General features: G+C 56.4%; 4 protein-coding genes across 6 annotated transcripts in view; 3 read left to right on the top strand and 1 right to left on the bottom strand.

Annotated features, from left to right (window-relative positions):
• Positions 1–4925, top strand: part of CBFA2T2 (CBFA2/RUNX1 partner transcriptional co-repressor 2) — a 145415-nt gene extending 140490 nt beyond the window's left edge. For 2 of the 3 annotated variants that reach the window (XM_039248735.1, XM_039248734.1), the window contains exon 11: positions 115–4925. In XM_039248735.1, coding sequence (XP_039104666.1) covers positions 115–414 — 300 coding nt within the window. In that variant the 3' untranslated portion in view covers positions 415–4925. The remainder of the gene's footprint in view (positions 1–114) is intronic. The other variant, XR_005531167.1, reaches the window with a different exon arrangement.
• Positions 4926–11283: 6358 nt separating this feature from the next.
• On the bottom strand, positions 11284–27209 carry NECAB3 (N-terminal EF-hand calcium binding protein 3). The gene is made up of 13 exons (XM_039248757.1): positions 27045–27209; positions 25095–25119; positions 23464–23572; positions 22438–22463; positions 22130–22227; positions 14397–14533; positions 14005–14123; positions 13820–13899; positions 13658–13711; positions 13032–13144; positions 12785–12862; positions 12192–12283; positions 11284–12102 (listed from the first exon to the last, which is right to left on the bottom strand). Exons 1-13 carry the CDS (start codon positions 27159–27161, stop codon positions 12074–12076), a joined length of 1077 nt encoding a protein of 358 aa, XP_039104688.1. The 5' UTR covers positions 27162–27209; the 3' UTR covers positions 11284–12073.
• CUNH20orf144 (chromosome unknown C20orf144 homolog) lies at positions 15839–17328 on the top strand. Its single transcript, XM_039248758.1, has 2 exons — positions 15839–16200; positions 16872–17328. Exons 1-2 carry the CDS (start codon positions 15967–15969, stop codon positions 17277–17279), a joined length of 642 nt encoding a protein of 213 aa, XP_039104689.1. The 5' UTR covers positions 15839–15966; the 3' UTR covers positions 17280–17328.
• Positions 19373–21252, top strand: ACTL10 (actin like 10). The gene has a single exon (XM_039248755.1). It carries the CDS (start codon positions 19759–19761, stop codon positions 21139–21141), a length of 1383 nt encoding a protein of 460 aa, XP_039104686.1. The 5' UTR covers positions 19373–19758; the 3' UTR covers positions 21142–21252.
• Positions 27210–27936: the final 727 nt, after the last annotated feature.

Raw genomic sequence — 27936 nt, 5'->3', positions numbered from 1 at the left:
GCCCCGGTACGCATAGCCTCGAATGCCACGCTCCCCCCACGTAGCGCAGCTGACCGGTGGTGATACGCCTACCCCACAAGGTCCAAGCAGCTAACCTGTGCCTGTGTCTTGCAGAACTGCTGGAACTGTGGCCGCAAGGCCAGCGAGACCTGCAGCGGCTGCAACATTGCACGATACTGCGGCTCTTTCTGCCAGCACAAGGACTGGGAGCGGCACCACCGCCTCTGTGGCCAGAACCTGCACGGCCAGAGTCCCCACAGCCAGAGCCGGCCACTGCTTCCTGGAGGGAGGGGCTCCTCAGCCAGGTCCACCGACTGCAGCGTGCCGAGCCCGGCTCTGGATAAGACCTCGGCCACCACTTCACGCTCCTCAACGCCTGCCTCTGTGACAGCCATCGACACCAACGGACTCTGAGCCCCAGACTCCCTTCCCTCTGATGACCTCACAGCGCAGCAACCCATGGCACAGGGGGCCTGGCGGTTTGAACCAGTGCAATTAGCTGTTGGGTCATCAGCACGGAGTGCAGCTGAGGCAGGAAGAGCACAAGCCCAGCCAACGCTGCCCCGCAGCCCCTCCGGACACCTGTCTACTTCCCATGTGTCCTCGGGGTGGGGGGCGGGGGGGGCTGGTGCGCCATTCTCTGGGCACATAGGCAGCTAGCCAGAGCCGCTCCTTCTTCCTTGGCTTCCAGGTTTGTTCCTGTTCCCGCTGAAACTGGTGTGGCCATCCCCTTCTCCGTATGGACCACCAGCTCCCCTCCCTGCCTCTCGAGGCAGCAGACTGTCAGGTGCCCAGCCGGGCTGGAGGGGGCTCGCCCCACGCACTGCCGCCTACCCTGCCCTCCTCCTGCGGCAGAAGCCTGGAGGCTGACAGCAGGCTGCAGAGGAGATCCCCTCCGACAGGGGTGACCCCTCTTGCCCTGGAACAGCTCCTATAACCCCGTTTTCACCTTCAGCAGATGCCACTGGTGAGCCCCACCCGGACATGGGTAGGCGGAAGCAGCACTCAGGACCCTCTCCTCGACCCTGCTGTTCAGACTTGTTAGGAGTATCAGAAATCACAGGAAATAAGTCACCATTTCACTAAAAGCACCCGTAATGATGAAAAACAAATAAACTTCCTCCAAGCATCACAGATCATTTTGGACAAGATTTTCCAACCTGGCTTGCTACTTTAGTTTGGGACCCATTTTTTTCTCTCTTACTTGATTTTGCTTATGCAGAAATAGTTTCCAGCGCATGGATTGGTCTGAGGGAGAATGAGACTCAACTGTTGATAGTCTGTTCTCTCTGAGCATGTTGGCCAAACTAGTATTGTCAAACCATTGAATGGATTATCTTTTGGAAATGCAGAACCTTTTGTCACCGCTTGGCTGTTTGCACAGTCGTCTTGTTCTGTGTCCCTTTCATCTCAGGCCGCGCATGTCCAGATCACTGTGTGGATCTTGTCGTGGTCTCTCTTTGGCCCCTGTTGAGCTATGGTTGTCCTATAGGATGTGATGTGTTGTGGCTAGGACCTGCCTCAGCAGTCGAGGCCTGCTCACATCTCAGCAGCCTTCCTGGACCTGAAAGAATTCTTCAAACCTCGTCCATAGTACATGTGACGTCAGTTTATTATCAGGCATACAATCTCGGTTTCCCTTATGGTATCTATTTGATACCTTCCCTCTCTGAGCTAAGAAAAGTTCTGTGAAATGTCACAACCATTTTGAGAGCGGCCCACCAATTTCTCTTCCCATCATCAGGGAGTTTTCCAGATTCTTACCTGGCTTTCCAAATGTGACATCGCCTATACCCCTTTTAGAATATTAGGAACTGCCACACATATTCTTCCCTGCCATTTGTGTTTTGTTGGGAGCCCAAGTACCCTGACCCTCTCACTCTCCACCTCCAAGCCTCCAGTGCCCTCTTGCCCCAAGGAATCAGTTGGGGTGAGGTGGTTGGCCCTGCCCCTGCTGGCCCATGAAAGCCCAGTTTTAGATGGCTACCTTCCGTGCGCTGACCAGAGGGAAATAAAAGCTCTGTCTTGTCAAGGAAAAGGGATCAGCGTAGTAGCGTTGTCCTCACATACAGGTGTATCTTACTGTGAGAACTTTTCAAGTCCCTAATTTACCTAAAGATTTTCTATCTTACAAAGGAACTCAGTGCCAGGCACCTTTAAATACCTGGATTTCCAGTGTATAAAGTATGCCCAGAGAATGAATAACAGAATAATGAACTCATTAAACTGGAACTCCTTAAACTGCAGCAGTTGGTGGAGCATCCTGACTTCAACAGGAAGGAAATTAGTACCCTGGGCAGGACTAGCCTACATTTATGTGAGACATGGGGTGTCCCATGAGTAGGTCATGAAGCCTATAAATCAGAGCAAGAGGGTATCTCATGGTACCTATTGGGTCTGTCCGCAGGCCACTGTCTTTTTATTGGCGAGATGAACACCTGGACGGGTTCTTTAAGTCTTCAGTTGGCCACAGGACTAGCCAGGGTAGCCCAGGTTTTTCCTGTTTCGAATAAAGAGCCAAAAGCAGGACCCACTGTCATTTTCTGTAGCTAAGGTTTCAGCTTTCAGGCTCCAGGTTTCAGCGTGCGGGTCCTAGCTGACTGGTGTGGGCTGTGGTTCTACTGACAGTGAAGTTGGCAGAGTGACTGATGCTGATCTAGACTGCTTTCCTCACGTGCTGCCCAGAGGCCACGCTGGGTAGTGGTCCACACCGTAGTTCAGTTCTCAGACCTTTTGCTGTGTTCATTTTGGTCACTTTCACATCTAGGTCGGTAGGGCATGTGTCCAAGACTTCCCATTTAGGCGTAAAGAATCCCTTTCTTTAGCTCCCTCCTCTGAAATTCTCCTGCTGTCTGGGTGAGAGGAGGAGGGGCACTGCCTTGGGGTGGCGCGGGGAGGGGGTTGAAGGAGCAGGGGTGACTGAGTCCAGCTTCCCCGCTTGGTCTCCAGTGTCTGCTCACCATCCCAGCCACCAGACTTGGAGTACAAGTTCAGGCTGCCCACTTCCATCTACTTAGACTTAAAATATACAGTCAGGCTGTTAGAGAATCAGTCTTTATAGTTAATATTTGGGGGGACAGAAAAGACAGAGGGGATGGGAGTGGAGGTGTTTTCAGCACAGTCACAAAGCGAGTGTGACATGTGCCTGCCCACCCGTCAGAGCACATCTGGAGGATGAGGCCAGTGCTCAGCATCGCCCACTGAGGGACACTGAGGAGTGATGGGACTTCGTTGTCCTCCGCTTGCGAGAAATGGTTGCAGGGACCAGAGGAGGCCAGAGTGGCCAAACTGGGAGCCATCTTTAAATGTCCTGAGGGATGGCCGAGGGCTGAATCTTCACACCCTCAGTCGCCCTTTGGGTCCCCACCACCTGCACCATGCCTGACTCCGCCCAGTGGTGAAAATGGACTCGAGAAGAAGTTGGTCCATTCCAGGTGCTCAGGAATAGGCAGCCCACCTTGTGAGTTGTGAGTGGGAATGGGACTTCCACTTTGGAAGGTCCCTGGCAGCTGCAGGGGTGGGCCTCTAGCAGATGTGCTCAGTCACAGAGCGAGTGGATCTTGGACTGTGCTGAGTCATACATGTCTCAGCGGATCGAAGTCTGGAAACCACACACATCTACCCGGCACAGATCGGTGTCATGTTGGCTGCAGTGTGGACATCCTTTGCCCATCTGGGCCTGCTAGTCCCCCAGGAACTCCTCGCTTCTTGGTGTCAACATGAACATCTTCAGCTTCTAGACAGAAAATTTACACTTTACTCTCTATGGCCTTGTTCCAAAGTCAGATTGATCCCCAGGGCTGTCACCTGCTTGTAAGGGTGTAGACCTTATTCTGGATATTTCAGAAGCTGTCTCAGCAAGTGGAATTGAAGGTTCAGCAAGACTATTGGAATTGTGTGGTAGTGAGTTCTTCAGAACGAAAGCATAATGACCAGGTAGCCATTTGTCCTGGAAACTGTAGAAGGGGTTGTGGATTGAATAAATCACTTAGAATACATCTTCGAAGCTTTCTTCAGAACTGGTGTCAGAACCAGGTCAGTAGACCAAGCCAACTTAGTTTTGTTTTTTTGTTTTGTTTTTTGTTTTTTAAGCTATTTACAGAGAACTGGGTGGTGGCATGTTTGAACCAAATGTAAGAAAAGCCACAGGGACCTGGACTGTTCCAGCATGGGCCAGAGGGCCAGGTGTCCCGGAGGAGTCTTGTCTGGGATGGGAAGCGGGGGGGCTGGGCGAGTCATCCCTGAGTGTCTATTTCTTATGAAACCAAAACATTGACTGCCTGCCTCTTTGCCCATATGCATTGACATGCTCATTTCCAAAGATGATGGTGCAGGTGACCTTTTCCATCGTGAGCCAGGAGAAGGTTGGGAGGCCTGAGGGTGGACCTTGCATCCCCCTTCGCTCCGCAGCCGCAGAAATGGCACTTCCCCGGCAGACCCCATCTGGTCAGGCCCACAACTGCCTAGTGTACACTCGTTGATGCTTATACCAAATAGGGCATGTGCGGCTGGTGGCTGGCGGAGACAGCCCTGTCCCTGCATTGGAGTTGGCAGAGAGAAGCAGCAATAAGCATTAGGTGAATGATTGAAAGTGCTATTTGGCTCAGCGGCCTTTGGTCTACTTTCACGGCTTTCCAAGTTCCCAATGAGGCTACAAAAGCTCCATCCATAAAAGAAAGCCAATAATGTAAATAAAAAACTATGCCTCCAAGCGTGGATTTTAAAGGGGGATGATGAATGTGAAACCACCCACAGGATGCGGTAGTCTGGTTTTTCTGTGCTTTGTCATTTTACTCTGATAGCAATTTTTGTTACTTAACTCTGTGCATAACTTATTTAATGTACTGTATAAATGAACCAAAACTGTTAAATATGTATTTAGTTTGTTTTACTTAAAGTAGTCAATAAAAAGGCTATATTCCTTTTCTGACTCGGGCTAGAAGGGGGCTGGGAGGGAAGGTGGTATATCCACCGGAAGACCTCCATCTGCCTGTAGGCTTCCACATACACCCCCCTGTTTTGGGGGGGGGCTCTAGTGGTTCCCGCAGTGGCCTAAAGAACACCCAGGGGAGTGGAAGCCGGGTGTACTGCTGAGGAGCTGCGTCCAGCCCAGCCACGACGCCTCTGGGCAGCCAGCGGAGGGTCCCGGGCCCAGCCAGACTGGTGGCCCGCTCTGGGCCGGTGGACAGGGACAGCGACAGCTTACAGACACTCCCGGTTCCTCACTGGGGAGTGAGCTTTCAATACAGAAAGTGAGAAATAGGGTAGTGGCCATATAGGTACTTTTTTCTAACCACTCTTACATATGTCCTTAGAAATTTTTCACATACCTGGACTTGTGAATATTCATTCCTGTTCTTTGTACACGGATGTTAAATCACGTGAGTTCACTATTTCCTTCATGTTCACTTACTTAGTGGTTGTATGCTCACATTGGGGCTGTACTTTTTTGGACTCTTTCCCCTCCTGTCAAGTAATTGGATTGCTTTCAAGGTTTCCCTGTCCAACATACTGAAGTGAGCATCTTTCTCTGCATGCTTTGTTTCTTTGGGATAGGTTTCCGAAGTGGGAGTTCTTAAACTGACCATTTCTTGTATCCTCAGGGAATAGGTTCAGACTGCTTTCCCCGAAAGCCCACCAGCTTGTGGTACCTCCAGCAGGCCGTGTGTAGTACTTTGCATGGCTCTGAGGTGGTCTAACCAGCTGTGATATGACCCAGATTGGTGCAGGCACACCCGTGCACACCTGGATGTTGATCCAGCTTCCCGGCTGATGACCCAAGGCCTCACTTCCCAGGCTCCTGGTCCCATCCCCACTCCTGTGACCCAAATACCCATCCCTGACCTCTGCCCTAGACCTACTTCTATGTGGTCTTGCCCTAGGAGACTTGTGGGCGCCACCAGCTTCACAGGCCTCCATAAAAGCAAAGGGAATGATCTTGGGGTAGGTAGAAAGGGCTGGGTTGTGGCCATGGCCCCAGAAGACAAGGAGGCGGCTTTGCCGTATGATCTTTCATGCAGATGGTGCCAACTGCCAGTCTCTGGGCAGCTGCCCAGCACTGCAATCCAGCATTAGAACAATAACAAGATCTCAGCCTTGTGACTGTCAGCCTTGCACAAAAGTACATTTGGTGGACAAGTCAGCAATCCAGTCTGCTTTAGCTCTGAACAAAAGATCCTAGGGACTCCAGTGATAGTAAAGTAAAATAACTATTGGCTATAGAAATCGACTAAAAAATTTGCCATTATCCTAAAAAATCCAGATGCTGGATAAATTCTAATGAATGTACTTTTAACTGTATTGCTGAGGTCACAGATGAGGAAGTCTAGGGAATCCCCAAAGGCCAGGAGAAAATTAGAGGAGTACAGCAAACCAAAACCACAGGAGTAGTTGAACACAAAAGAGGAAACCTGTACTGCCTGGGGTCAGGAGAAATTGGAGTGAGGGATTAACTGCCTCATGGGTGGGGGGGCAGGCAGTGTGAGGCTCTGAGGGGCTTTGAGCCTCTACAAGATGGAGGAGGAGATCTGAGGCCAGTCCACAGACCCAGGTTACTCTGGCTTTAACCTCAGTGAAAAAGGCAAGCAAGGAAAAAAAATCTGTCTGCAAAGGGAACTATACAGAACACTCCGCCTGTCTGAAGGATGAGAATCTAACCAAAGACTCAGGTCTGCTCTCTCCTGGGGCTGTGGTTCAGATTTTCATACTCCTGGGGCCAAAGCACTCCTGGGCTGAGGAATTAAGGTGATTCTAGGCTTGCAGATATCTCCTGGTGTCTGACTGTAGCAAAAATGCAAATCCACTAGAGAAAAATCAAAATATCAAAAATATAAATCATAATATGGCAACCAAGTATAAAGTGTCCCAAAAAATTACTAAACATCCAAGGGAATGAACCATTATGAGCAAAATCAGCAAGAAGAGTAAACAATTGATTTAGACCCCAGGGATTTCAGATAGTAGTATCAGATACAGACTGTAACTATGAAATCTCCAAAGATGGTGCTGGAAAAAAGTAGCAAAAAGAGACTAAATAACCAGGCAGATTTGAAAACCAAATTCTGGACCACTCTTCCGAGTAATACTCTGCACGACCAGACAGCATAGTAGATGAATCTGAAAGCGAGTGAAGCATAGACAAGGAGATGGAAAATAGGAGAGAGTTGTTCCTTCTGGAACGTGTCAAGCGGAGAGCCCTTTCAAATTTTACCAAGCATGGAGTCAAGGAGCCTCCTGACTTGTGTTTCTCAGTATGAAAAGGGAAAGAATTGGCCTGAGATGATGATACAACCTCACTATGAGCAAATGCATCGATCTGAACTCTTCTTGCCCGTCATTGCTGGTTTCTTACTGCTAGGTTTTTAGGGTCCTGAGTTGTTACCCTCTCCTCGCTGTCCTCCCTACCAAGAGGGTTGCAGGGAACCCACAACAAACCACCCACCAACCCCTCTCCCGTTGCCCAAGAGAGTCACTGTCTGGTGCTGGGCGCCCTCTTGTGGAAAGAGCCCAACTTGCTTCCTGTGTTGCCTGCAGCCTGCAAGCCAGATTCCTATCCGGTGCACACCCCAACTTTTCCTTTCTCCTTTGCACCAACCTTTTCTGCCTTTCTGCCCCATGAGTTCAGCTAGCATTATCTGGGTGCCTCCTAGGGAGCTCCAGAAATGAGTACTCAAGCCCACCACCACCTATCTTCGTGGCCAGACCCACCCTCCACCTTGCCCTGTGCTCCCATGGCTCTTCCTTGCTGTCCCCTCTGCCATCCTATGGCCCTGAGGCGTGGCCTCCTTTCTTCCTTTGTTGTAGCTGCCACTGTCCTCCCGCCACTGGCTGGCTTCCATTACTACAGGATGCCCGAGATCTCCCCCAGCATTGTTCACGCTTGACAGCAAGCAGCTGTTGGTGCCAGGGAGTTCGTCCCGACTGTGACTTGGAGCAAAGTACTTGCTCCCTGAATTCGTTTCTTCCTCTGTAAATGGATGCTAATGATGCCTACACCACTGAGTTGTAGTGAGGTGAAACGTGCTCATATGGGAGTTGTTCCAGCCCAGGACCCTCAGTAAACAGAGGCTGCTCTCATAGCCTGCTTCTCCGTCTGCGCTATGTGATTCCTTGAGAGGATTCATCTTTGCCCCAGTATCTTGCCTGGAGCATGGTGTCTTACTTATGTATTTGTTTTGAGAATAACCTCCTGGGGGCGCCCGGCTGCCTCAGTCCGTAGAGTATGCAATTCTTGATCTCAGGGTAGAGTTGGGTGTAGAGCTTTAAAAAAGTGTGTGTGTGTGTGTGTGTGTGTGTCTTCCTGAAGGTCCACCTAATTCTCAGGTTCTTTGTTTTGATCCATCAAAGGCTATGTTAAGGAGATTTGGTGTGTTTCCCTCTGAGAGCTGGAGAGCAATGACAGCCATTTAGATTGTTGCTATCTCTCCCACACCTGGCCTGGCACTGGCCCAGTCCCCAGGACAGGTTTGAATGTGTGCACGTGAGTCACTAGCACAGGTGGGAGGAGGTGAGGAGGCAGGTGCAGGGAGTGGGTGAAAGGGCAGGGGTGGCAGCTGGTGGAAGGACTCAGGAGCTCTCCCAGCTTCAGTACTCTGCCTGCCCTTGACCTGGGTGCTGTCACCAGTTCAAGACATTTCACCATCCCTAGCACCTGCCACAAATCAGGTGCCCAGTGGCTGCTGAAATGAGATGAAGAGCCACCAAGAGCAGGGCATTGAGGGCAAGGGCTGGAAAGGTGACCCAGACCTGATGGCATTGACCTGCTACTTAAAGGTTAAGGAGGCGTTTCTGTGGTAGACCGGGACAGGGGAAGGGGGAAGACCAAGAGGGAGTGACCGAGGTCACAAAGAGCCCAGCTCAGCTGGTGTGTGTTTTAGGGAGAGGCTGCTCCACATAGTGGGAGTGGGGCTGATTGCTAAGGGCCATGAATGCCAACTCAAGTAATCAAACTTGATCTTGATGCTGAAGCCAGTGTGGTACATTGAAGGGCCTTAGCCACAGGAGTGTGGTCCCCATGGCAATGTTTTGAAAGTGCCTTGTCTGTTTTCTTACGGAATGGACTGTGGGGAGCGGGGGTGGATTGGAGATGGGAAGCCCAACGAAGAGGCTGCCACAGTCTTCTAGGCCAGAGGTGATGGTGACCATGAGCTGGGGGTTAGGGTGATCACAGAATGGAGATGAAGGCGGGTTTTCAAAAGTTAAGTAAACACAATGTAAAGGCTTGGCAACCTTCTTTGTGCCCCTTTGTGCTCCTTTGTTCTTCCTGTAAGCTCCAACTCCGGCCTCAGTTCTGCAGTCCAGTCCCCACACCCACCCACAGCGTCCCCCATTACCTGCAGAGCATCACGCACACTCCCTCTGGCCCAGCCCCCGGCTCGCCTCCAATCCCTTACGCTCCGTGGCTCCACCTCTGCTCCCTTTGTGCGCCGCGTTCTCCCTGCCCAGCCACCCCTCGCCGCTGTCAGAAACACCTGCTCAGGGGCGCCTGGGTGGCTCAGTCGGTTAAGCGACCAACTTCGGTTCAGGTCATGATCTCGCAGTTCGTGGGTTCGAGCCCCGCGTCGGGCTCTGTGCTGACTGCCAGCTCAGAGCCTGGAGCCTGTTTCAGATTCTGTGTCTCCCTCTCTCTCTGACCCTCCCCTGCTCACGCTGTCTCTCTCTCTCTCTCTCTCTCTCTCTCTCTCTCAGAAATAAAAAAAACATTAAAAAAAAAAAAAAAAAAAAGAAACACCTGCTCAAAGCCAGGCCACTGGCCAGGCCACGACTGACCCTGCAGGACTGACCCCGCTCCCCGCCACCTGCAGCGCCCCACCCCCCAGCACCTCCAAGCTTCTGTAAGGGAGGAACGACACCGCCCATCTTAAAAAGCAAAAGTAGTGAACTTCCAGAAGGCCACTGCAGGGTGAGGCGAGCAAGGGCACAAACCCTATGGAGTCCCTCGCTTCACAGGAGTCAGCTTGAGGATTTCAGCATCCTCGTTCGAAGATGCCGATGGGAAGTTGTTTTTAGTGTTGAAGGTTTGCTGTTGCTGTTCAGGTGGAGGAAATGGAACAGAAGCAATTAGAACCCAGGACAGAAAGGATGATTTCCTCCCAGGTGGGCTTCTTGCCTAACCAGGACCCCGAAGCCTCCTTAGCGCAGTGCGGCACCAGTGCCAGCGGCCCTCTCCGGGAACTGCCAGGAGCCCGCGAAGAGGGGCGGTGGGGCACAGCCAGGCATGGTGCCGCCCAGCGAGCCACCAGGTTGCTGGTTCTTTGGCCTGGGTGGCCAGGCCGGTGGGAGCAGCTCTGTGGCCCCCCTCAAGTCTGAACTCCTGCGGGGGGGGGTCACAGGAAGGTCACAGGGTCACCTCAGGGAAGACCCTGCCTAGAGTCCCAGGCCAGGATGTCCATCTGAGCGGTCTTCCCGGCACCACGAGGGCGGTCGGGAACATTGGTGAGATGTCAGCCAGAGACCCCCGGCTTAAAACCTACCACAGCTTCCTCAGGATGAAGCACCTTTGAGGCCCTGCCGCCTCCTCACTTCCGCCTCAGCCCACTGCTGGGCTTCCTTCAGTTCACGCGGCAAGCTCCCCTCCCCCTCAGGGCCTGAGCGTGTGTTTCCTGCAGAAAAACTCCTGACCCCAACACCTTCCCGACCAGGTCAGAGGCCATCCTTTGCTCTTGTGTTGCCATGTGCCTCCCCTTTAGAGCCCACATCTGTGGCAGTCACCTCTCCCCAGATGGCTGGAGGGAGGGCCCCCTGGTGCCTGGATGGACCAACTTGGCCATCCCGCATCTGGTTCTCTCAGGTGACACGGGTGGTGACAAATCCAATCTGGAAGGCGCTGTGGGGAGGAAGGCTCTGTCAGGGACAGAACTTCTCACAGGCATGCAACCACACTGAGATCCCAAGAAGGTTCTGTGCTCCCAACTTCAGACCCCATCATGTCGGCAAGGAGGGTGGTGGTGAAGCTAGGACAGCCAGCTGACTTGGGTGGGGGGGGGGGGACGGGGGACTGAAAGCAGGGACCTAGGCCAGTCTACTCCCTCTCCCAAGCAAGATCCGAGGACCAGGGTTTGTGAGCACAACGGGGTCCTAAGTTGAGGAAATGGAGGTGAGCTGTGATTAAATTCCCATCGTCGTCGTCGTCATCATCATCATCATCATCTGTTCGCATGGGAGCTTAAGATAAGAACTGGTTGATTCCTAAAGATAAGTTGTCTGCCCTAAATCTCTGGTCTGAGATGCAAACCAACCCCAGGGCCTGGCCTTCTTGCAGAAGGAGAGAGAGGACACAACACCAGAGGTGACCACTGCCTTTATTGCCTCTGTGCTGGGGTCCTGGGCTTGGGTTTGGAGGTATCTGGGGGGAGTAGGTGACACTGGGCCCAAATTATTGCTACTTGGCAAGGTCACCTTGGGACTTCCCATAGTGCCCTGAGTGTGGGTAGGCATGGACATGCAAATGATATGCAAATGACATGCAAACCAACCCAGGATCCTGCCGAGGTCTCTGGTGCAGCCAAGGGTGCTGGAAGAGTTGGAAGCCTGCTAGCCCAGGAGGGTGATGGGGACACCCAGGTCCTTACCCCACACTGGAGATCGATCCGGCCCAGCCTCAGGGGTCGAGGTTTGGTGGTGGGGGGTGGGGGTGGTGTCCCTGAGCATCAGCCCTGGTTCTGCTGCTGGCTGAGGAAGAGCAGAAGCCTGGCCCCAAGACAGCAGGAAGAAAGCAGGGTACCCACTAGGCAGCCAGACAGCCCGAGGCCCACCCAGAGAGGGAAGCGACCTCCTCTGTGTCACACAAGCCTGGGACAGAGGCGACCAGAATCCAAGCTTCCTGAGCCAGGCAGAGGCCAGAATGCTACAAACAACAAAATATGCTAATAAATAAATAGAAAGCAAGCAGCCCAGTCCCTGATCCCTGGGCTGAGAGACTCTCCACCAGCTGGGTTTTGGGGGGAAGGCTTGGAGAGCCCGCCCCCAGGTCTAAGAGTGGCAGCGTCCTTGGTCTTGGTGCTGAGTTGACCAGTCCAGAAGCTCCAGAAGGAGGCAGGTAGGGCCCCAGGGCCTTGGCTTATGCAGGTCAGGCTCAGTTATTATTCATAATCCACCAGGAGGCTAGGGGTCAGAGGTTGAGGGTTAGAGGCCATCAGGGGCCCACTGCCACTCCCTAGGGCTGTAGAGCGGGGTCGGGGGCCACAGCATACCTGGGAAGAACACAGTGGTGAGGGTGTCTGGAGCACGCAGGTGGTCAATGAGGACGCGCTGGAAGGCCTTACTGCAGGCAGACTGCTGGTGCCTGGGGAGGGCCGTGGAGTCACCTGAGGCTGGAGCTGGTCCCCCGAAGAGCAAGACCACATGGTTGAGAGCTCCCCACCCCCACCCCAGTCCTGCTGTCTGGATTCAGATCCCAGTCCTACCTCACATTGGCCCTGAGCCTTGGTTTTCTCTCTGTGAAATGGGGACAATAGTGCCTACTGGGCCAGGACACTGGAGGGATTACAGGAGGTAATATGTGGGTGCTTGGCATAGACTGTGGCACGGTGTGTATACACTGAGTGCCTGCCATCTACTGTGGATCTGCCATTGTGTTCAGCCTTCCATACACCATCTCATTTGGCTCATGAAAGGGTAGACCTATTATGACTCTCATTTTGGAAAGATCCCTGGGGCTCAGAGGGGATAAGTAAGTAACTCTCCTGAGGTCACACAGCCAGTGAATAATAAAGGCTGATTTGAACCCAGGCCTGACTCACTCCAGGGCCCATACTCAATATGAACTTTCAGATACCATTCATACCTTCTCCAGGAGGCCTCATCCCGCCAGAACTCATAGAGGGTGAAAGAGGCATTGTCCAGCATCTTCTGGGCAGACACACTGTGGGGCCAGAGAGATGGCCAGGCCAGGCCCAGGCTACCACCTCCACTGCCCACCCAGCCAGGGTATCTAATGGGAGCCCTGGCCCAGGACACCCGGCCCCAGCACTTTGCCCTGCTCGCCCTCCTTCCCCGACCTTGGCCAGCCCGTTAGCCGGCTAGGAACTCACTGCAGGCAGTGGCTCTGGGCCCCTGTAAAGTCCACATAGCAGCACAGGGCACGGTGGAAGTCCTGCAGGGCTGCCTCCGCCACGTGCACCTGCCTCTGGGCCACGAGGATGTGCTGGCAAGAGAGGCAGCCTTGTGAGCCAGGGTAAGGGGGGGGGACAGGGGAGGGGCTGGCTGTGGCCTTCAGGAGGACCCCGCCCTTCTTGACTTGCACTAGTCCCGCCTACCATGAGGTCAAGCTCCTGCCCCAACCTGGCCCCCAGTATCCCTGCCTCCATCCTCCCCTCATAGCCAAGATCACTGCCTAGAGCCAGCCACTGTCCCTCTCTCCTGCAGGATGCCACCACTTCCCCCTCCAGCCTCCACCCACACCGCCCAGACCCAGCTTTCAGGAATGCAGATGAAGTGAACTCATGCCCAGAGAGGGGCAGTGATTTCTACAGGGTCGCAGAGCAAGAGCCAGAACCCAGCACCTGCCAGGCTTAGGGGATGAGGGCTGGGCCAAGCCTGGGAAATGGGCATGTGTATAACAGAGGCCAAGCAGGCAGCAGGCCCCGTTAAACCCTTCATTTGATGAGCACCTCCTCTTGGCCCGATGCCCAGTTGCCTGTCCCTCCCCTGGACTCACCGAGTCAGGCCCCTTGGTCAGCTCCTCTTCATGCAGGGGTTCGAGCCGGGGGGCCTGGAAGGGACACAGCGTGGGCAAGCCCCCCGGCGTGTGCCTGGCTTAGGTGGATTCCAGGACGACCCTCCGCCCCCGCCCCGGGGCACCGGCCAGCTGGCCACTCACCTTACACTCGAGCTGGTCAATGAGCTCCTGGAGACGGTTGACCTGGAGCCGCCACTGCATCTCGGCCTCTGAGCTCTGCCCTGGGGTGGGAGACCCATGGGGGTGAGTCGGGCATGGGCCCCCTCAGGTTGGGAGGCTTCTCAGGATGAGCTGAGGGGCAGTGGAGGAGAGGGCACTGGGGGCACCTGTGTCTGAGGAGCCAGGAGACCAGGTGGGCGACCGACTGACGCTCCGCGGGGCCCTGCGCCCTGCCCGCCGGCAGCCATGGGGCCTGCTCTGTACCTCCACACTGTCTTCGTCTGACCTAAGAGAAGTGGAGGGTCAGCGCACTGCTCCCAGACCCACAGGCCAAGGGCTGGGGCCCCAGCACAGGGCTGGGCCTGGGTGGAGCACGACAGGCTTCCCAGGACACTGAGGCCCAGCCTCGAAGCCAGCCACCCCCACCCCCTTCACCCCTTCTTGGCCTCCCTGCCCAAGAACAAGAATAATGGGCTCGGGGATGCTGCAGCTGTGGAATGTGATGGATGCCGAGGGCCCTGGAATGTGGAGACAGTGACCAGCAGGGCACCTCCCATACCGTGGGCCACGGGCCTGGACCTCCAGGGTATCCGACGCTCCTTCCAGCGAACTCTGCAGGGCTTGGAGCTGGCTCACGGTCTCCCGCAGTAGGAAGCGGGTCACAAACTGGTCCACCTTGGAGGCCCGCTCATATTCCTGGGGGCAGAGGGGGGCATGCTCAACATATCCTGGCCCCAAGCATGCATTTCTGAATGGGGAGCCAGTGCCCTGCTTCCCCAGCCCTGCCCACCCAAGCACCAGTACAGCATCAAGAGCAGAGAGCGTGCAACCAGAGGACACTCCTGGGACTGGGAGCAGGGCCTGGACCCTCCTCGTCTGCGCCTGGCCTCCCTTCCTGGGACACGTCAGGCCTCCTTACAGGGAGGCATCTGCCATTTTCTGGGCCCTAAGGCCCCTTTCGTATGGGGCCACTACCTTCAGCCAGTGTAGCCCCAGGCACATCCAGGCTGGTGTGGGGAAGGACAGGTCACAGGGCATCCAGAGGCATCATGAGGCAAAATGATGGTGTGATGTGGCCCCAAACTCATAATCTATCATGCGTTCATTCAAGCACTCATCCACGCAACAGATAGGTACCTTCTACTGGAGCCGCAGATACAAGACAGCCAGGCCACTGTCCTTACACACACGGCACTGACTCCTACATCACTAGCCTCCACTCAGCCCCTCCCAATGTGGTCAGAGAGACAAGGCCGACATGCCAGGCCTACACTGCCCATTTGAGATGTTCAAAGATTCTCCAACTACCTTCACCTCCTTGTGTCTCAGTGTCCTCGCCTGGAGAAAGGGTGGGGGGGGGGGGAATAATAGCCATCTCACCGAACTGTTGAAAAACTTCAATGAGTCCATTCCTACTTAGGACACAGCCCGGGATGGGAGTCCAGGTGCTTGCCCACCCTCCACAGGGGGCCCTGGAGGCACCATCCGTCAGGGGCTTCATCTCCTTCCATGACCTGCCTTGGCTCAGCCATCAGATGGGCCCTGCTGGGCCACGCTTATGAGCTGGGAGGCAGGAACAGAATGGGGGCCGGTGCTCTCACTCTTAGGCCAGTGGTTTCTGCCCTGTCTCCGAGCCTCGTCCCCAGACTTCCTGGCCTCGCTCTGAGCTCCCTGAAAGCCTTCCAATAAATTCCATTTTGAGCACTTAGGATGGTCAGTCTCTGTTGCTTACAACCAAAATACCCTGCTGACACAAGCACCCACTCTATGCCATGCCCTGTTCCAAGCAGAATTTCATTTCATCCTCATAACAACTTATAAGAACCATAATTGGACCCCAATTTGTAGATGAGAAGATTGAGGCCTGGAACAATTGACTACGTTGGCCAAGATCACACAATTAGTTAGTGGCAGAGTCACAATTCAAACCCAGACCACAAAAATTCCTCTCTACTCACCACTAAACACCTTACAAGCATTGCCTCATTCGCGATTATTAGCGCAGTTTTACAGCTCAGAAACCAAGGCCGGAAGTCACAGCCAGAGTAAATGGAGCCAAGATTTGCCTGTGGGTCCTGGGAGGAGGAGCTTAGAGCCTAGAGCTGGTGAGGTTGACCCATGAGGTCACAATGTGGCCTCCGCAGGATAGAGTGAGGGCAGTGTGCCCCTCCCCCAGCCAGAGGGCAGGGCAGAGGCAGCGGGGGCTGGGGCCCCCAGTGGTGACCAGCCCTGCCATGGGAAACAACAGTTCTCACAAGAGGACCAAAGTGCCCAAACGGGCCTGCAAGGAGAGGCCACCCGACATGGACAAGGCTGGGCAGAAACAGCAGTTCTTCAGCCACCTCAAGCAGAAGAAGCCAAGTGTGAGTGCCAGGGTGTTAGGGGCAGGTGGGAGTCAGGGGAACTTGAACAGGTGGGCAGGAGGGGATGCTGGGAGTCTATGCGTTATGGGCATAATCTGAAGGGCCTGGATATCCCCTCTGAGGATGACAGTCCCAGGAACCCACGTGGTATGGTTGGGTCCTAAAAGCCCAGAAGGGAGGACAGGGATTCAAGCAACCAGGAGAAATTAAGAGACTTGGGAGCCCAGGACGGTGGGGCAGGAAGGGATTCTCCCAACTCCGCACAGATGAGGGCTCGGCATGGGGAATCAGCTCTAGTTGGTGCCACAGGGGGCTCCCTTATGCCCCCTTTCCAGCTCCCAGCCTCAAAACATGCTACTTTCCCCCATCTTCGAGTGGGCAGAGGCCCTGGATGGGGTCCGGTGGGTAAGAGTCCCAGCACTACGGCTGGGAGGGCAGGCAAAGATCCCATAATCGTGGACGGTGCAAGTCCCAGGAGGTCAGCCTACGGTGGGTTAGAGCTTCCAGAGGGAAGGCAGGTGTCCTGGGCAACGGCACAGGGGGAGACCCACTCCTGTCCCGGAGCACGCGGGAGTCCTGAAAACGTAGAGGGGGCAGAGTCTTGGGAGACTGGATCCTCAGGAAGAAGGCGCGGTACGCTCTTCCCCCTCACGCTCCTGCCCCACCCCCAGGCCAAGATCGTGCTGCTTTTCCCCTTGGACAAGCGGCAGCAGCTAGCCGAGGTGGCGGCGGGCCCAGGCGCGCGGCCCGGGCGGCCAGGCGAGGACGCGACGGGTGCCCCGGTGGGCTCCCCGGAGGCGGCGCCCATGCTGCGAGGAGCGGGCGACTGCGCTGATCGGCGCGAGGGCGCACGCGCGCGCGAGATGAAGAAGATCTTGGTCCTGCTGCTGCTGCTGGACGCGCGGCTGCAGGAGGCGGGGCGCTGCGCGGCGGGCGCGCCCGGGGCCGCGGCCAAGAGCGCGCAGGGCTGGCAGCGGCTCTACTCCCGCCTGCTGACCGTCGTCGAGGCGGACCGCGAGGCCGACCCAGCCGAGGAGCAGCGGCGCAAGCGGGGCCGCTGCCCTCGCCCGCGGCCCTGAGTTCCCGGCCGAGCCCCCGGCCCGTGGCCCAGTAAAGAGCACATAGCAACCCTGGCTCCTGCTGGCTCTGTCCGAGGCGGCGCAGAGCTGGGTGGGGGAAACTGAGGCCCAGAGCAAGGCAAGAATGAACCGGTAGTACTGAGGGCAGAGGTACGGCAACGGCTTGGCGCCAAAACTGTGCCTTCTCCTTCCTTGTGACCCAAGGGTCATAACCCCTGCCCCCAGGTGGGGAAGGGGCTCCCTGCTACAGTGGAGGGAAGCTATTTCCCTCCTCCTCCAACACCGGCCCGGGTCAGACCTTCCAGGTTTGCAAGCCCAAGGTGGGTGAGTTTGGGCAAACCCCGGTTTGGCCACGCTAGGAGGTGGGACCTGCTTCCAGCAGAAGCCTAACATCTCCAAAGAGTCCCCCAACAGGTCCTTCTTAGGCAGGGGGAGGGTCCCAGGCAAACAGCCACCACCACCCTGGAAAAAACTGTGAGGGTCCCACGGTCAGCAGGGCTGGGGCCTGAGACTCACATCCTGCCTGTGAGAGCACCCAGGAGGAGAGGCTGGAGTCTGGGGGCTTCTGACCCCTCACTCCTACCCCATTCTGCTTGGTAACTCCCCAGTCACCTCATCGCTTGCCTCTCACCCTACCCTGTGCCACCCCCTTCCCCACGCTGCAGCCAGAGATGTCTTCCAAACCACTTAGCTATCTGTAGGACAGTTTGCTCGGCTCATAAGCTCCCACTGATTTCTCCAAAGCCCAGAGGGAAACGCCCAAACTTCCGGCTGGCATGTGTAGGCTCAGGGCTTTCCCTCTAGACCTCCTGAGTGACTCGTATCCTCACCCTTGCTCTGACCATATTGCTGGAGACTAATCACGCCCCTAATCCACCCAGGAGAGGCCTGGTATGTTATCTGTGAGAAAGACCCAGCTAACTTCTCACTTTCCTGGGTCCCAAACCCAGCTCCAGCCCGGAGTACTGCTCCAGCCCTACCGAGCCTGTAGCCAGCCTTCCACTGGTGACCACCTCAGAATGTCCCAAAGGGGACAGATGCAGCAGGGGGTGAAGGTCCCAGCTCATTAAAGACACAGGCCCGGCTTCTGCTACAGATGCACTTTCGTTAGTGTCAACACGATCGACATCTCTTCCATATCCCCTGCATCAGGCTGGAAGTTGCATGACTCACAGCATCTCCCCAAATGCTTGTAAAAGACCCTTTCCGACCATCCATGTGGTTACAATCAGGATAACCGTGTCCTTCAATGTGGCCACACATCCTGGCCGTACGTGACTGGCCCAGGCTGGTCCTATCAGCCTCTTTCCTGGGACTGTAATTCAGGAGCTGTGAGAGACTGTTTTTTACATGAACACGCAAGGGCTTAAGCCAGTCTTCAGAAGAACAAAACAATGCAGAGTCTGTACACATCCTGCAGCCAGGCCCTGCATCCAGCCTGTTCCTGAAACCTGATTTCATCTTTGTCTTCAGTATCCATAACACTTACAAGATCCTTGTAATCAAATCCCTATTTTAGCTTAAGCTCACCTGAGTAGGTCTTCTACTTGCAACCAAAATGATCCTAAAGAGACCCTAGACTCGGCTCTGCCAAGACTAGAAGGGCCCTTTTTCCTGGATGAGGATTATTAGTACGTTCTGGAGGAAGAAACTGAGCCGAGAGAGATATTAGGACTTGCTCAGGGGGGCACAGTGAGTCATCTTCAGAACGGAGTCACAAACTCAGGTCCACAGGAGTCCATACATGAAAGCCCCTAAAGGTAGGGTCCCTATGTGGGCCACCTGCTACAGATCTGTGATTAAGAGCTTTCCCTTCAGCCTTGGGGGAGGGGGGCGGGGAGGGAGAAGTGCTGCACATCTGGCCAGAGTACATCGGATAATCTGGAGTGCTCTGGTTGTGCTGGACCGCTGAGGTCAGGTCCCCTGATGCCAAAATCACTCTCTTGGCCCTGTCCCAGGAGAGAGGATGAATCCAGCAAGTTTTCATGGAGGGAGAGGTCTGCGGAATACAGCAGGTACTGAGGACTGAGGTCACAATGAGTCCAATCCAAGTTCTTCTCCTTCCTTCTGTCACCACCCCCTCCCACCTTAAGTCAAGGCCAAGAGAGAGGTGCCAGGAGACTGTCTGGGGCTCAAAGACTGGACTGGACTCCTGGGTCCCCAAGAAAGAATATATGTCCAGAGGACGTTGCCATAAGGCCATCATTGTTAGAGCCCTGCTGCTCCCAGAGGCTTCTCATCTAGAAGGATCGGGCGAGGCCCTCTCAAAGTCTACCTCTGCCAGGACTGAGGGAGCAGAGCCGCATAGCGGAGGTGCATCCCCAGAGGGGTGGGCCCAGTCCAAGGTGGAGCCTTGAGCCTTGAGCTACAGGAGGGCAAAGAGGCCCCAAAACGGCCCGAACCCCGCAGGAGTGGAGCCTGACACTTGAATTAGTGGCGGGTCCTCAGGCCTGTGGGCAGAGCCAAGAGCTGAAAAGAGATGTCCAGTCTGGCTGGAAGAGTGGGAGCTCGGGACCAGAGGCTGAAGCCAAGAATTGAGGGCACTAGTTCTGTAACCAAAGGCAGGGATTTAGGCCTGGGGCCAGGGCCAAAAGCTGAAAGGTGGGCCTCCAGTGAGGCCGGGGGCAGGGCCCAGCCTCCGAGAGGGGTGCCTCTGGCAAATGGCGGGGTCGAGCCAGGAAAAGCAGCGGGATCGGGGACTGGGAGGTCGGCGTCCGGGGAGTCCGGGAGCCGCCGGCTCCGGCGGCCGCCCTCGCTGGGCCGCGTGGCGGTGGTGGTAGACCAGGGCTCGGGCTTCATCAAGGCGGGTTTCGGGGGCGAGCGCCAGCCCCGCCTGGTGCTGAAGAGCTCCAGCCTGGTGCCCGCCTGGGACCGGCCTGTGCTGCCCGGCGCACCCGGCGACGAGGTGGCGGGCCGCGTGGTGCGGGCGCATCCCATCAAGCACGGCATGGTGGTGGACTGGGAGGCGCTGGAGGGGCTGTGGGAGCGCCTGCTGGTGGGCGGCCTGCGGGTGTGCCCGGAGCAGTGGCCCGTGCTAGTGAGTGACTCGCCGTCGGCACCACCCGCGAGCCGCGAGAAGGTGGCCGAGCTGCTCTTCGAGGCCCTGGCAGTGCCCGCGTGCCACATGGCCAGCACGGCGTTGCTGGCGCTCTGCTCCACGGGCGCGTTCAGCGGGCTGGCCGTGGAGGCAGGTGCGGGCGTGTGCCACGCCACGCCTGTCTATGCGGGCCACTCGTGGCACCAGGCCACCTTCCGGCTGGACGTGGCAGGCAGCATGCTGTCGCGCTACCTGAGGGACTTGCTGGTGGCAGCGTGCCCCGATCTATCGCTGCGGGCCTTGCCCCGCAAGGCCATCACACAGCTCAAGAAGCACTGCTGCTATGTGTCGCTGGACTTTGAGGGTGACCTTCAGAACGCTGACCGCCACCATCCGGTCAGTCTCTGCTTAGGCACTGGGTGCTCCATCTGCCTCAGCAGCGAGCGCTTCCGCTGCCCGGAGCCCATCTTCCAGCCGAGTCTACTAGGCCAGGCTGAGCCAGGACTGCCTGTACTGGCCTTCCAGGCGCTGCAGAGGGTCCCTGCAACTTTACGGTCACGGCTGGCTGACACTGTGGTGCTGGCCGGTGGTTCCACGCTTTTCCCTGGCTTCACTGAGCGCCTAGAAATGGAGCTGGAGGCACAGTGCCAGAGGCACAGCTTTGGGGCACTTCGGCCTCACCTGGTTGCCAGCCCTGGGCGTGGCACAGCAGTGTGGACAGGCGGCTCCATGGTGGCCTCCTTGCGCTCCTTCCAACAGCGCTGGATAACCCGGCCCATGTATCAGGAGTGGGGCTCCAGGCTGGTGCACGAAGTGTTCAACTGAATCATGCTGGGCTGGAGGGGAGGTGCCACGTGAGGGGCTGCAGAGGCTCGGTAGGCTGAGCTATAGCTCTATCAGGAATTGAGTGCCAAATAAAAGTCTCAAGTGATTGGAGCTGGCAGAGTCATCATGTGCCGATGGGTCGCTCCCACCCCTGACTGAGCCAGGAGGAGGTGCTCGAGACCCCAAGGACCCTCCCTTTGACCTACAGTTTGGATCTACCCTAACCAGTGCCAGTTCAGAGAATACCAGTCCAGGTGCCTATCTCCAGGGCCCTGTTTCCATGGCAACAAGGAAGACAACACCCCACTTGTGTCCAGGCCACAGATACGAAAATTATCACAACACATCAACCGCTCATCATGTACTATTTGGATTCCCATCCTGTGTCACGCTTCAAGGGGTGAAAACCTACTAAAGCCCATGGGGAAACAACCAGAAAAGGAAGTCCTGTCCTTGGCTGATCATTGACTCACTGAGGGCCTCAGTTCCCCTTTGTGGGGTCAGGCACAATCCTGGGCCTCCTCACAGTTCCCGCCTTGCCTCCTTATTAAAAGCTATGGGACAAAGGGAGGTGGAGACATGTCTTAAAAGGAGGAGCAAGCCCCTCCCTGTGGGGTCCTGGGCTTGATACTCAACAGTTAGGTCTGGCCAATAGTAAAAACAGCAGCAGCAGGAGCTCCAGGTACCAAGTGGCTGCTGTGTGCCAGGCACAGCTCTGGGTGCTGGGAATAGAGAACAAGGAAGACAAAAATGCCTGCCTTTGTTCTCATTTAATTGTCACATCAAATGTCTGGAGGTGAGCTCTATTATCCCCAGTTTACAGATGAGAAAACTGAGGCCCAGAAAGACAAAGGTACACACCCAGCAAGTGGGAGAGAACCCAAGCCTCTAGCTCCCCAGCCCTGAGCCATGACAGTAGAGGCTCCCACAGCATAGCAGACACCCCTGCCCTCGCTCCAGGTCCTCCACCATCAACCCCTCCACTCACCAGCTTGGTGGTGTCCATGGCAGTGAGCACTGCACAGTTCAGCGACTCCAGCGCGGCCAGCACAGGCTGGTAGACACCCAGGTGTTCTGAGAAATAGTCTGCAGGCAGAGAAGGGGCTCAAAGGTCCCAGACCACCCCCTCCTCCTGCTCCACGGTCTCATTTACCCAACCTGGGATTCCTCAACTGCCAACCAGGCCTCATATCCTGAGCCCATCTCATTCCATTAGCAGAGAAGGAACAGCCTCGAAGGAACATCATGCCCACCTGCCTAGGGGTGGCAGACCAGAGCTCCCCTGGACCTACTCACCACACAGTTTCTCTGTTTCCAAATTGCTGCAGGAAAGAGAACAGCACCCTTCAGTCCCACAGACTTAAGCTTGGTGACCTGAGACTTTACAGCCAGTGTTCCTCCCATTGCCCACTGCAGCTCAGCCTGATGAGGAGGCTGCTTCTGCCCCCACCACAGCTTAAGCTGCTCAGTGGGCCAGCGGGGGCAGCAAGGGTATCACTGAGGGCAAAATTCAGACCCATTCTTGGCCTCCTAGGGGATCTCAGGCCCTCGGAGAGAAATGTGGACACAGGCCAGGGAGGAGTGGTCAGAGCCGGGAAGGAAACACCAGGTCTGGAAGTCCAGAGAAGGCCTGGGGTATTACTTGGTAGGTTAGGGAGGCCTTCCAGAAGGAGGGTGCTTAAGTTAGGCCTTCAAGGACAAGGAATTTGACTGGAGTGTCTGGTGGTGGGGAGGTAGCCACACTGCAAATACAAGGTCCAGCCCAAGCCTCAGAGTAGGGAAAGGCATGGAAGCCTTAAGCACCAACCCAGAGTCTGGAATTTATTCTAAGGAGACGTTGGGGGAGAGGCAGGGACAGCTGTGGATGCGTATGTGCCCATGTGAGGAAGCATGGGGAGGGAAGCATGCAGACTCCTGCTGAGTCTCGTAGATGTGGGAGCGCACACGGGGAGGTACGTGCATGTTCATGCACCTGCATCCACGGGTGGAAGCAGGCGAGGCCCAGCTATCTTCAGGCATCCTCTTGTCCTTGCAGGAAGCAGGAATGGGGAGGGGGGTTGGGGGGACACCTGTGGGCTGAACCACGGCTGGTGACTCAAACCTGGCTATTTTGGGGTCCCAGCTGGAAGGAGTGTGATGGACAAGGCTGGAGCCAGGGAGGGGGGTGAGTGGGCGGGTAAAGCTGGCATCAAGCCCTGGCACCTCTCTCCCTATGCAACGCCCCATCCTCCATAAGGAACCAAGGCAGCAGGGGACACCGCGGGGCTGGGACAGCCTAGCTTCACATCTACACCCAGCTCACCCACCCGCTCTCGTACTCACTCAGTGGGGTGCCCATCAATGCCGCTGAACAGCTCCCGCAGCTCCGCAGGGCTGAGAACCCCATCAGCAAAGTAATTCTGGAACTCCTCAAATGAGAGCTTACCATCATCTGGGGTGGGGGGCAGAGAGTAGAGCTGGTATCCCTGACCCCTGGCCACACCCCTGCCACCAGATTCAGATCCAACCCCTCCCCGCCGACCCTCAATCCTCGAAGACTACTTGGCCAGGTGGAATGGAATTCTGAGCTTGGTGGGGAGGACCTGGCTGTTGGGGACAAAAGGGCCTCCAGAGGTACCCACTTAAGGCAACAGGGCCCACTTTGCAGGCACCCAAAGGACAAGACAGCACACACGTGGCATTGCATAGGGACTCAATAAATGTTTGCCAAATGAAGAAGCAAATGGAAAGCCTGGGACACAGCCAGATCATGGCAGGACCTAGACATCACTCGGAGGACTTGGGAGCTGAGTGTCTGCCTGCCAAGCCTGGCTCCGGGCTGCTCTGGATCCACTCCCTTCACAGAGAAGCCACCGGGAGGCAGATGAGATCTTCCTAAGAGTTGGAGCCCCTGCAAGGAGCAGGCTGGCAGGATCAGGAGGGAATGACCTCCTCTCCACAGGGGCCAGGGAACAGTCTAAGAGCACCAGTGGGATGGCCAGAGACAGTGGGGATTTGCCTGTAAGATCTCTAAGCAGATGGGGTTGGGGGAGCAGAGCTGGGGAGGGGGTGGGGATCTGAGCCTTCCCAGAGTGCTGTGATCCAAATGAGACCATGTGTGCCAGCTGATCAACGGGCTGGGATATGATCCTGTCTCCAGGAGGCTGAAACGCCAAAGGGTCTAGGACCCCAGACAGAAGTAAGCCCAAGGCTGACCAGCTGCCTCGGCTCAGACCCTCACCTGGCCAATCAGGACACACTGGGCTACTCCAAGCTTCTGTGGGCAGCAACTTGCCTGCGGGCTCCCTTGAGGGCTCCTGCATTAGCTTTCAAAGTTTTCCCAAACCAGGGTCTGAGCATGCCCAGGACCCAGGGCAGGGGAAGCGGACTCCCTAGACCTGGCAAACTCTCCCTGGGTCCAGCTGGTTGGTCATATGGAAAGTTACTGAGCCCTCTAAAGACTGAAGAGCACAATCCCCCACAGGCCTCATCTCCATCACCCCACGTTTCCAAGTCCCTTAACATAGGAAGCTTGGGACCAAGCATGACACAGACTTGGGTTCAAGGCCCACCACTCAATGACTGTGTGACTTCAGGCAAACTGCTTCACCTCTCTGGGCCTGGGCTCCTTAGTCTGTAAAATGGGGTGAAGAATTCCCACCTAGCTGGTGTGTGAGGACAACATGAAATCATATAGAAGGGCTACCCATACCTGTGCCAGGGCACTGTGCGAGAGTATGCCCCCACTTCCAGCCTCTGGCTAAACCACATTCCCTCCACTCTCCATCGTGCCAAGCTGAACTCCAAATGGCACTCCCTCTGGGAAGGACAGCTTGACTGATTCTCCTGATTTGGGTCTCCCCAGGATTTTTCCCTATTCTAGACTGTGCTCCCAAACCCGTGATGCTCCCCTGAACCTCCTTGATGGCCCCCACCCCTCCCCACACTGTAGACCCAAGGGAAGGCACACTCACCATTTTTGTCTGCTCTGCGGAAAACCTGGAGGACAAAGGGGCAGACGGGAGCTGTGAGTGCCACCTGGGAGGCAGAAGGCCCCCACCCAGCTCATCAGGGCCCCAGCTGGCCAGCCTGCCCCCCCCAACCTTGCCTTTCCTCCTGCTCAGCCTGGTTCCAACCCCCTGCCCAGATCAGCCCTGCGGGAGATTTTCCAACAAGGGGGGCACAGGAAGATCACACAGCAGGTCCCACCGCTTGCTCAGTTTTCCTGCGGGTCCTGGCCCCACAGGGGGTGCTCCTCACCAGCTTCCAGCTCCCCCACCTCCCACACCCAGAGTCTACCCTGGGTTCTGTCTGATGTATCAGCCCTCGGCACAGTCCCAGCTTGAGGACAGTGGGGACATGGGCCAAGTTCCTGGGCACTTGTCGTCCCAGACCTGAACCCCTTAACTCTGCATCACGGCCATGGACCATCCCAGACTCTGCCCACTCCAGGCTCTTTCCCTGTGTGCTTAAGACCCTAATACGCAGTAGCTAGTTCTTTCTTTGTGGGTGTCTGGGGTTAACTCTTCCAGGGCCGGGGCTTCCTATGAGGCTGACTCAGTATGAAGGCCTTGGACAGGCTCGTGTGTGCATGCACATGCCTGCACACACATGTGCACAGGGGAGTGTGAGTGGCAGAAAGCAAGGGTGGACCGACTGTATTTACAGAGAAGCAGAGATGAAGGGCAACAGTGGCAGAAAGAAAGGAAAAGAGTCAAGACGTAATCAGGGACCAGAGACTTCCAGGTCATCCGAAGCAGCCCAGCAAAGGGAGACCAGCACATCTGGCAAGGAGGGGCCGGCCAAAGTCTGGACAAAGAAGCCTTATCAATTCCAGGTCCTGAATGCCACCCCTCTCCAGCTGTTTTTCTCAGGATCAGTGAAGTGTCGGGATGAATCTAACCCCTAGACAGAAGCCTGACTCAGAGAAGGTCTGCCACTGGTTCAGGTCACACAGCAGCACAGTGTGGCCTGGCTGGGGCAGGTGGAGATGGCAAGAAGGGGTGTTATGCTGTGAATGAGGGCACCTGGGGCCACACCCAAGCATGCTTCTGTCTCCATGTGTGATTGTGGACATATTCCTAACTCCTCCCTCCTTGGTTTTTCCATCAGGGAAGCGGGATGGACAGATCCCTTCCATCCAGGACTGTGGTCAAGGTGCTGAGTCACTGGGGGCAGCCAGGAGGGGACAGGAGTCCGTCTTTCCCACAGGCAGAGACCTCTGAAGGAAGCGGGGGGCATGAATGGGCCACGATGGAGCTGGGCACTAGGGTGAAAGGGGAGGAAGGAGCCCAAGGCAGTGACTGAGGCCTGGCAAGGCTGCCCTATGTTGGTACCCCTGGGGGTGCTAAATGGCCACCTACCACACATAGGAAGGAGGCACAGACCGCTGGGGGCAGTCCTGACCAACTGCGGGACCCCAGGGCCCCTGGGTCAGATCTACAGGACTCCAGGAGCAGCACTGCATCAGGAGTCCAGGGGCTGTTTATTCTTCCAGGCTCCCTTGACTGGGTCAGCCCAGCCTGAAATTGCCACAGAGGGGACTGCTCCTGTGATCAAGTGTTGACAGCCCCTACTGCAGCAGACACGTAAATGGGGTGCACTAGGGAGTGGGGGGCAGCAGCGGCAGTGACACCGAACCAGGAGATGAGGAGAGTGAGAGACAGAACGGACAGAAAGGAAAAGAGAAAAAGAGAAGGGAGAATGGAGACAGCAGGGTCAGAGAGAGATGGTGAGAGGCAGAGACCCAGAGACAGAAGCAGGGCACCAAAAGACCTGGAGACAGAGAGACGCAGAGACGGGGGTAAGGAGAGACAGCGAGAAACAGAGAGCCCAGCGAGACACAGGGAGAGAGCAGACAGACCTGGTGAGACTGACAACCCCAGGGCTGGAGAGCCTTCGCCCCCTGCCCGCTCCCCACTCACGTCCTGGAAGAGCGCGTGTCCGGCGGGCCCGGAGGCAGGCACGGGCGCGGGGGGCCGCCGCGGCTCGGGCGCGGGCGGCCGGATCAGGCACAGGGTGAGCAGCCCCGCGCACGCCATGGCGCCGCCACCCACTCGGCTCCGGCTGGGGCTGGGCTGCAGCTCCGGGCTATGGACGCCGCCGCCTCGGACTCCGGGGGACGCCCGCCTATCGGCGCCGGCGCGGACGCCCGGGGCCCCGCCCCCCGCGGCTCCACCCCCCGCCCCTCGGGCCGCGAAGGCCCCCTCCCCGCCCGCCCGCCCCTCTCTAGAGCCTCGCCTTCACGAATGGAAAGGCAAACTCCAGCCGCCAGGTGGGCAAGAGCTGCACAACGTAGGACACCTTTCGCCTCCGCAGCTCTGTTATCAGAGGCTCCCGGAGGGTTGGCAACTGTGGAGTAAGGAACCACCCGAGGGGTCACTGTCAGCCGGGACTGGCTGCGTAAATGACAAGTGACGGTCGGCTTGGGAGTACTACACAGCCAGCAACAGAACGGAGGGCTGCGTGGGTCCCACACCACTGTAGGGTCAACAAAGCCAACTGCAGAACAGAGTGACACCTTGTGGGGAAGACCTGCAAGGGACTTCAGCTGAGCGTCTGTATCCTTTTCTGCAAAATGGGGTAATAGTAGATACCATCTAGGATTGTTGTGGGGACTCACTGACTATACAGGGCTTAACATAGGACCTGGCTCAGATAAAGCTCACCTAAGGGTTAAACAGATCCGTGTGGGGGCGCCTGGGTGGCTCAGTCGGTTAAGCGTCCGACTTCAGCTCAGGTCATGATCTCATGGTTCGTGGGATCGGGCCCCACTCAGGCTCTGTGCTGACAGCTAGCTCAAAGCCTAGAGCCTGC

This window comes from Hyaena hyaena, unplaced genomic scaffold (genome assembly GCF_003009895.1).
Source record: "Hyaena hyaena isolate Hyena2069 unplaced genomic scaffold, ASM300989v1 scaffold_315, whole genome shotgun sequence".
Lineage (NCBI taxonomy): Eukaryota > Metazoa > Chordata > Mammalia > Carnivora > Hyaenidae > Hyaena > Hyaena hyaena.
Note: the sequence above shows the minus strand (reverse complement) of the source record. Positions and strands in the feature narration are given on the sequence as shown.

Coding starts and splice junctions, on each gene's coding strand:
- CUNH20orf144 (XM_039248758.1), top strand. CDS start 15,967: ATGTGGCCTCCGCAGGATAGAGTGAGGGCAGTGTGCCCCTCCCCCAGC. Junction 16,201..16,871: donor TCAAGCAGAAGAAGCCAAGT/GTGAGTGCCAGG, acceptor CCCCACCCCCAG/GCCAAGATCGTGCTGCTTTT.
- ACTL10 (XM_039248755.1), top strand. CDS start 19,759: ATGTCCAGTCTGGCTGGAAGAGTGGGAGCTCGGGACCAGAGGCTGAAG.
- NECAB3 (XM_039248757.1), bottom strand. CDS start 27,161: ATGGCGTGCGCGGGGCTGCTCACCCTGTGCCTGATCCGGCCGCCCGCG. Junction 13,712..13,819: donor TTGACCAGCTCGAGTGTAAG/GTGAGTGGCCAG, acceptor TGTCCCTTCCAG/GCCCCCCGGCTCGAACCCCT. Junction 12,284..12,784: donor GATGAGGCCTCCTGGAGAAG/GTATGAATGGTA, acceptor GGCCCTCCCCAG/GCACCAGCAGTCTGCCTGCA.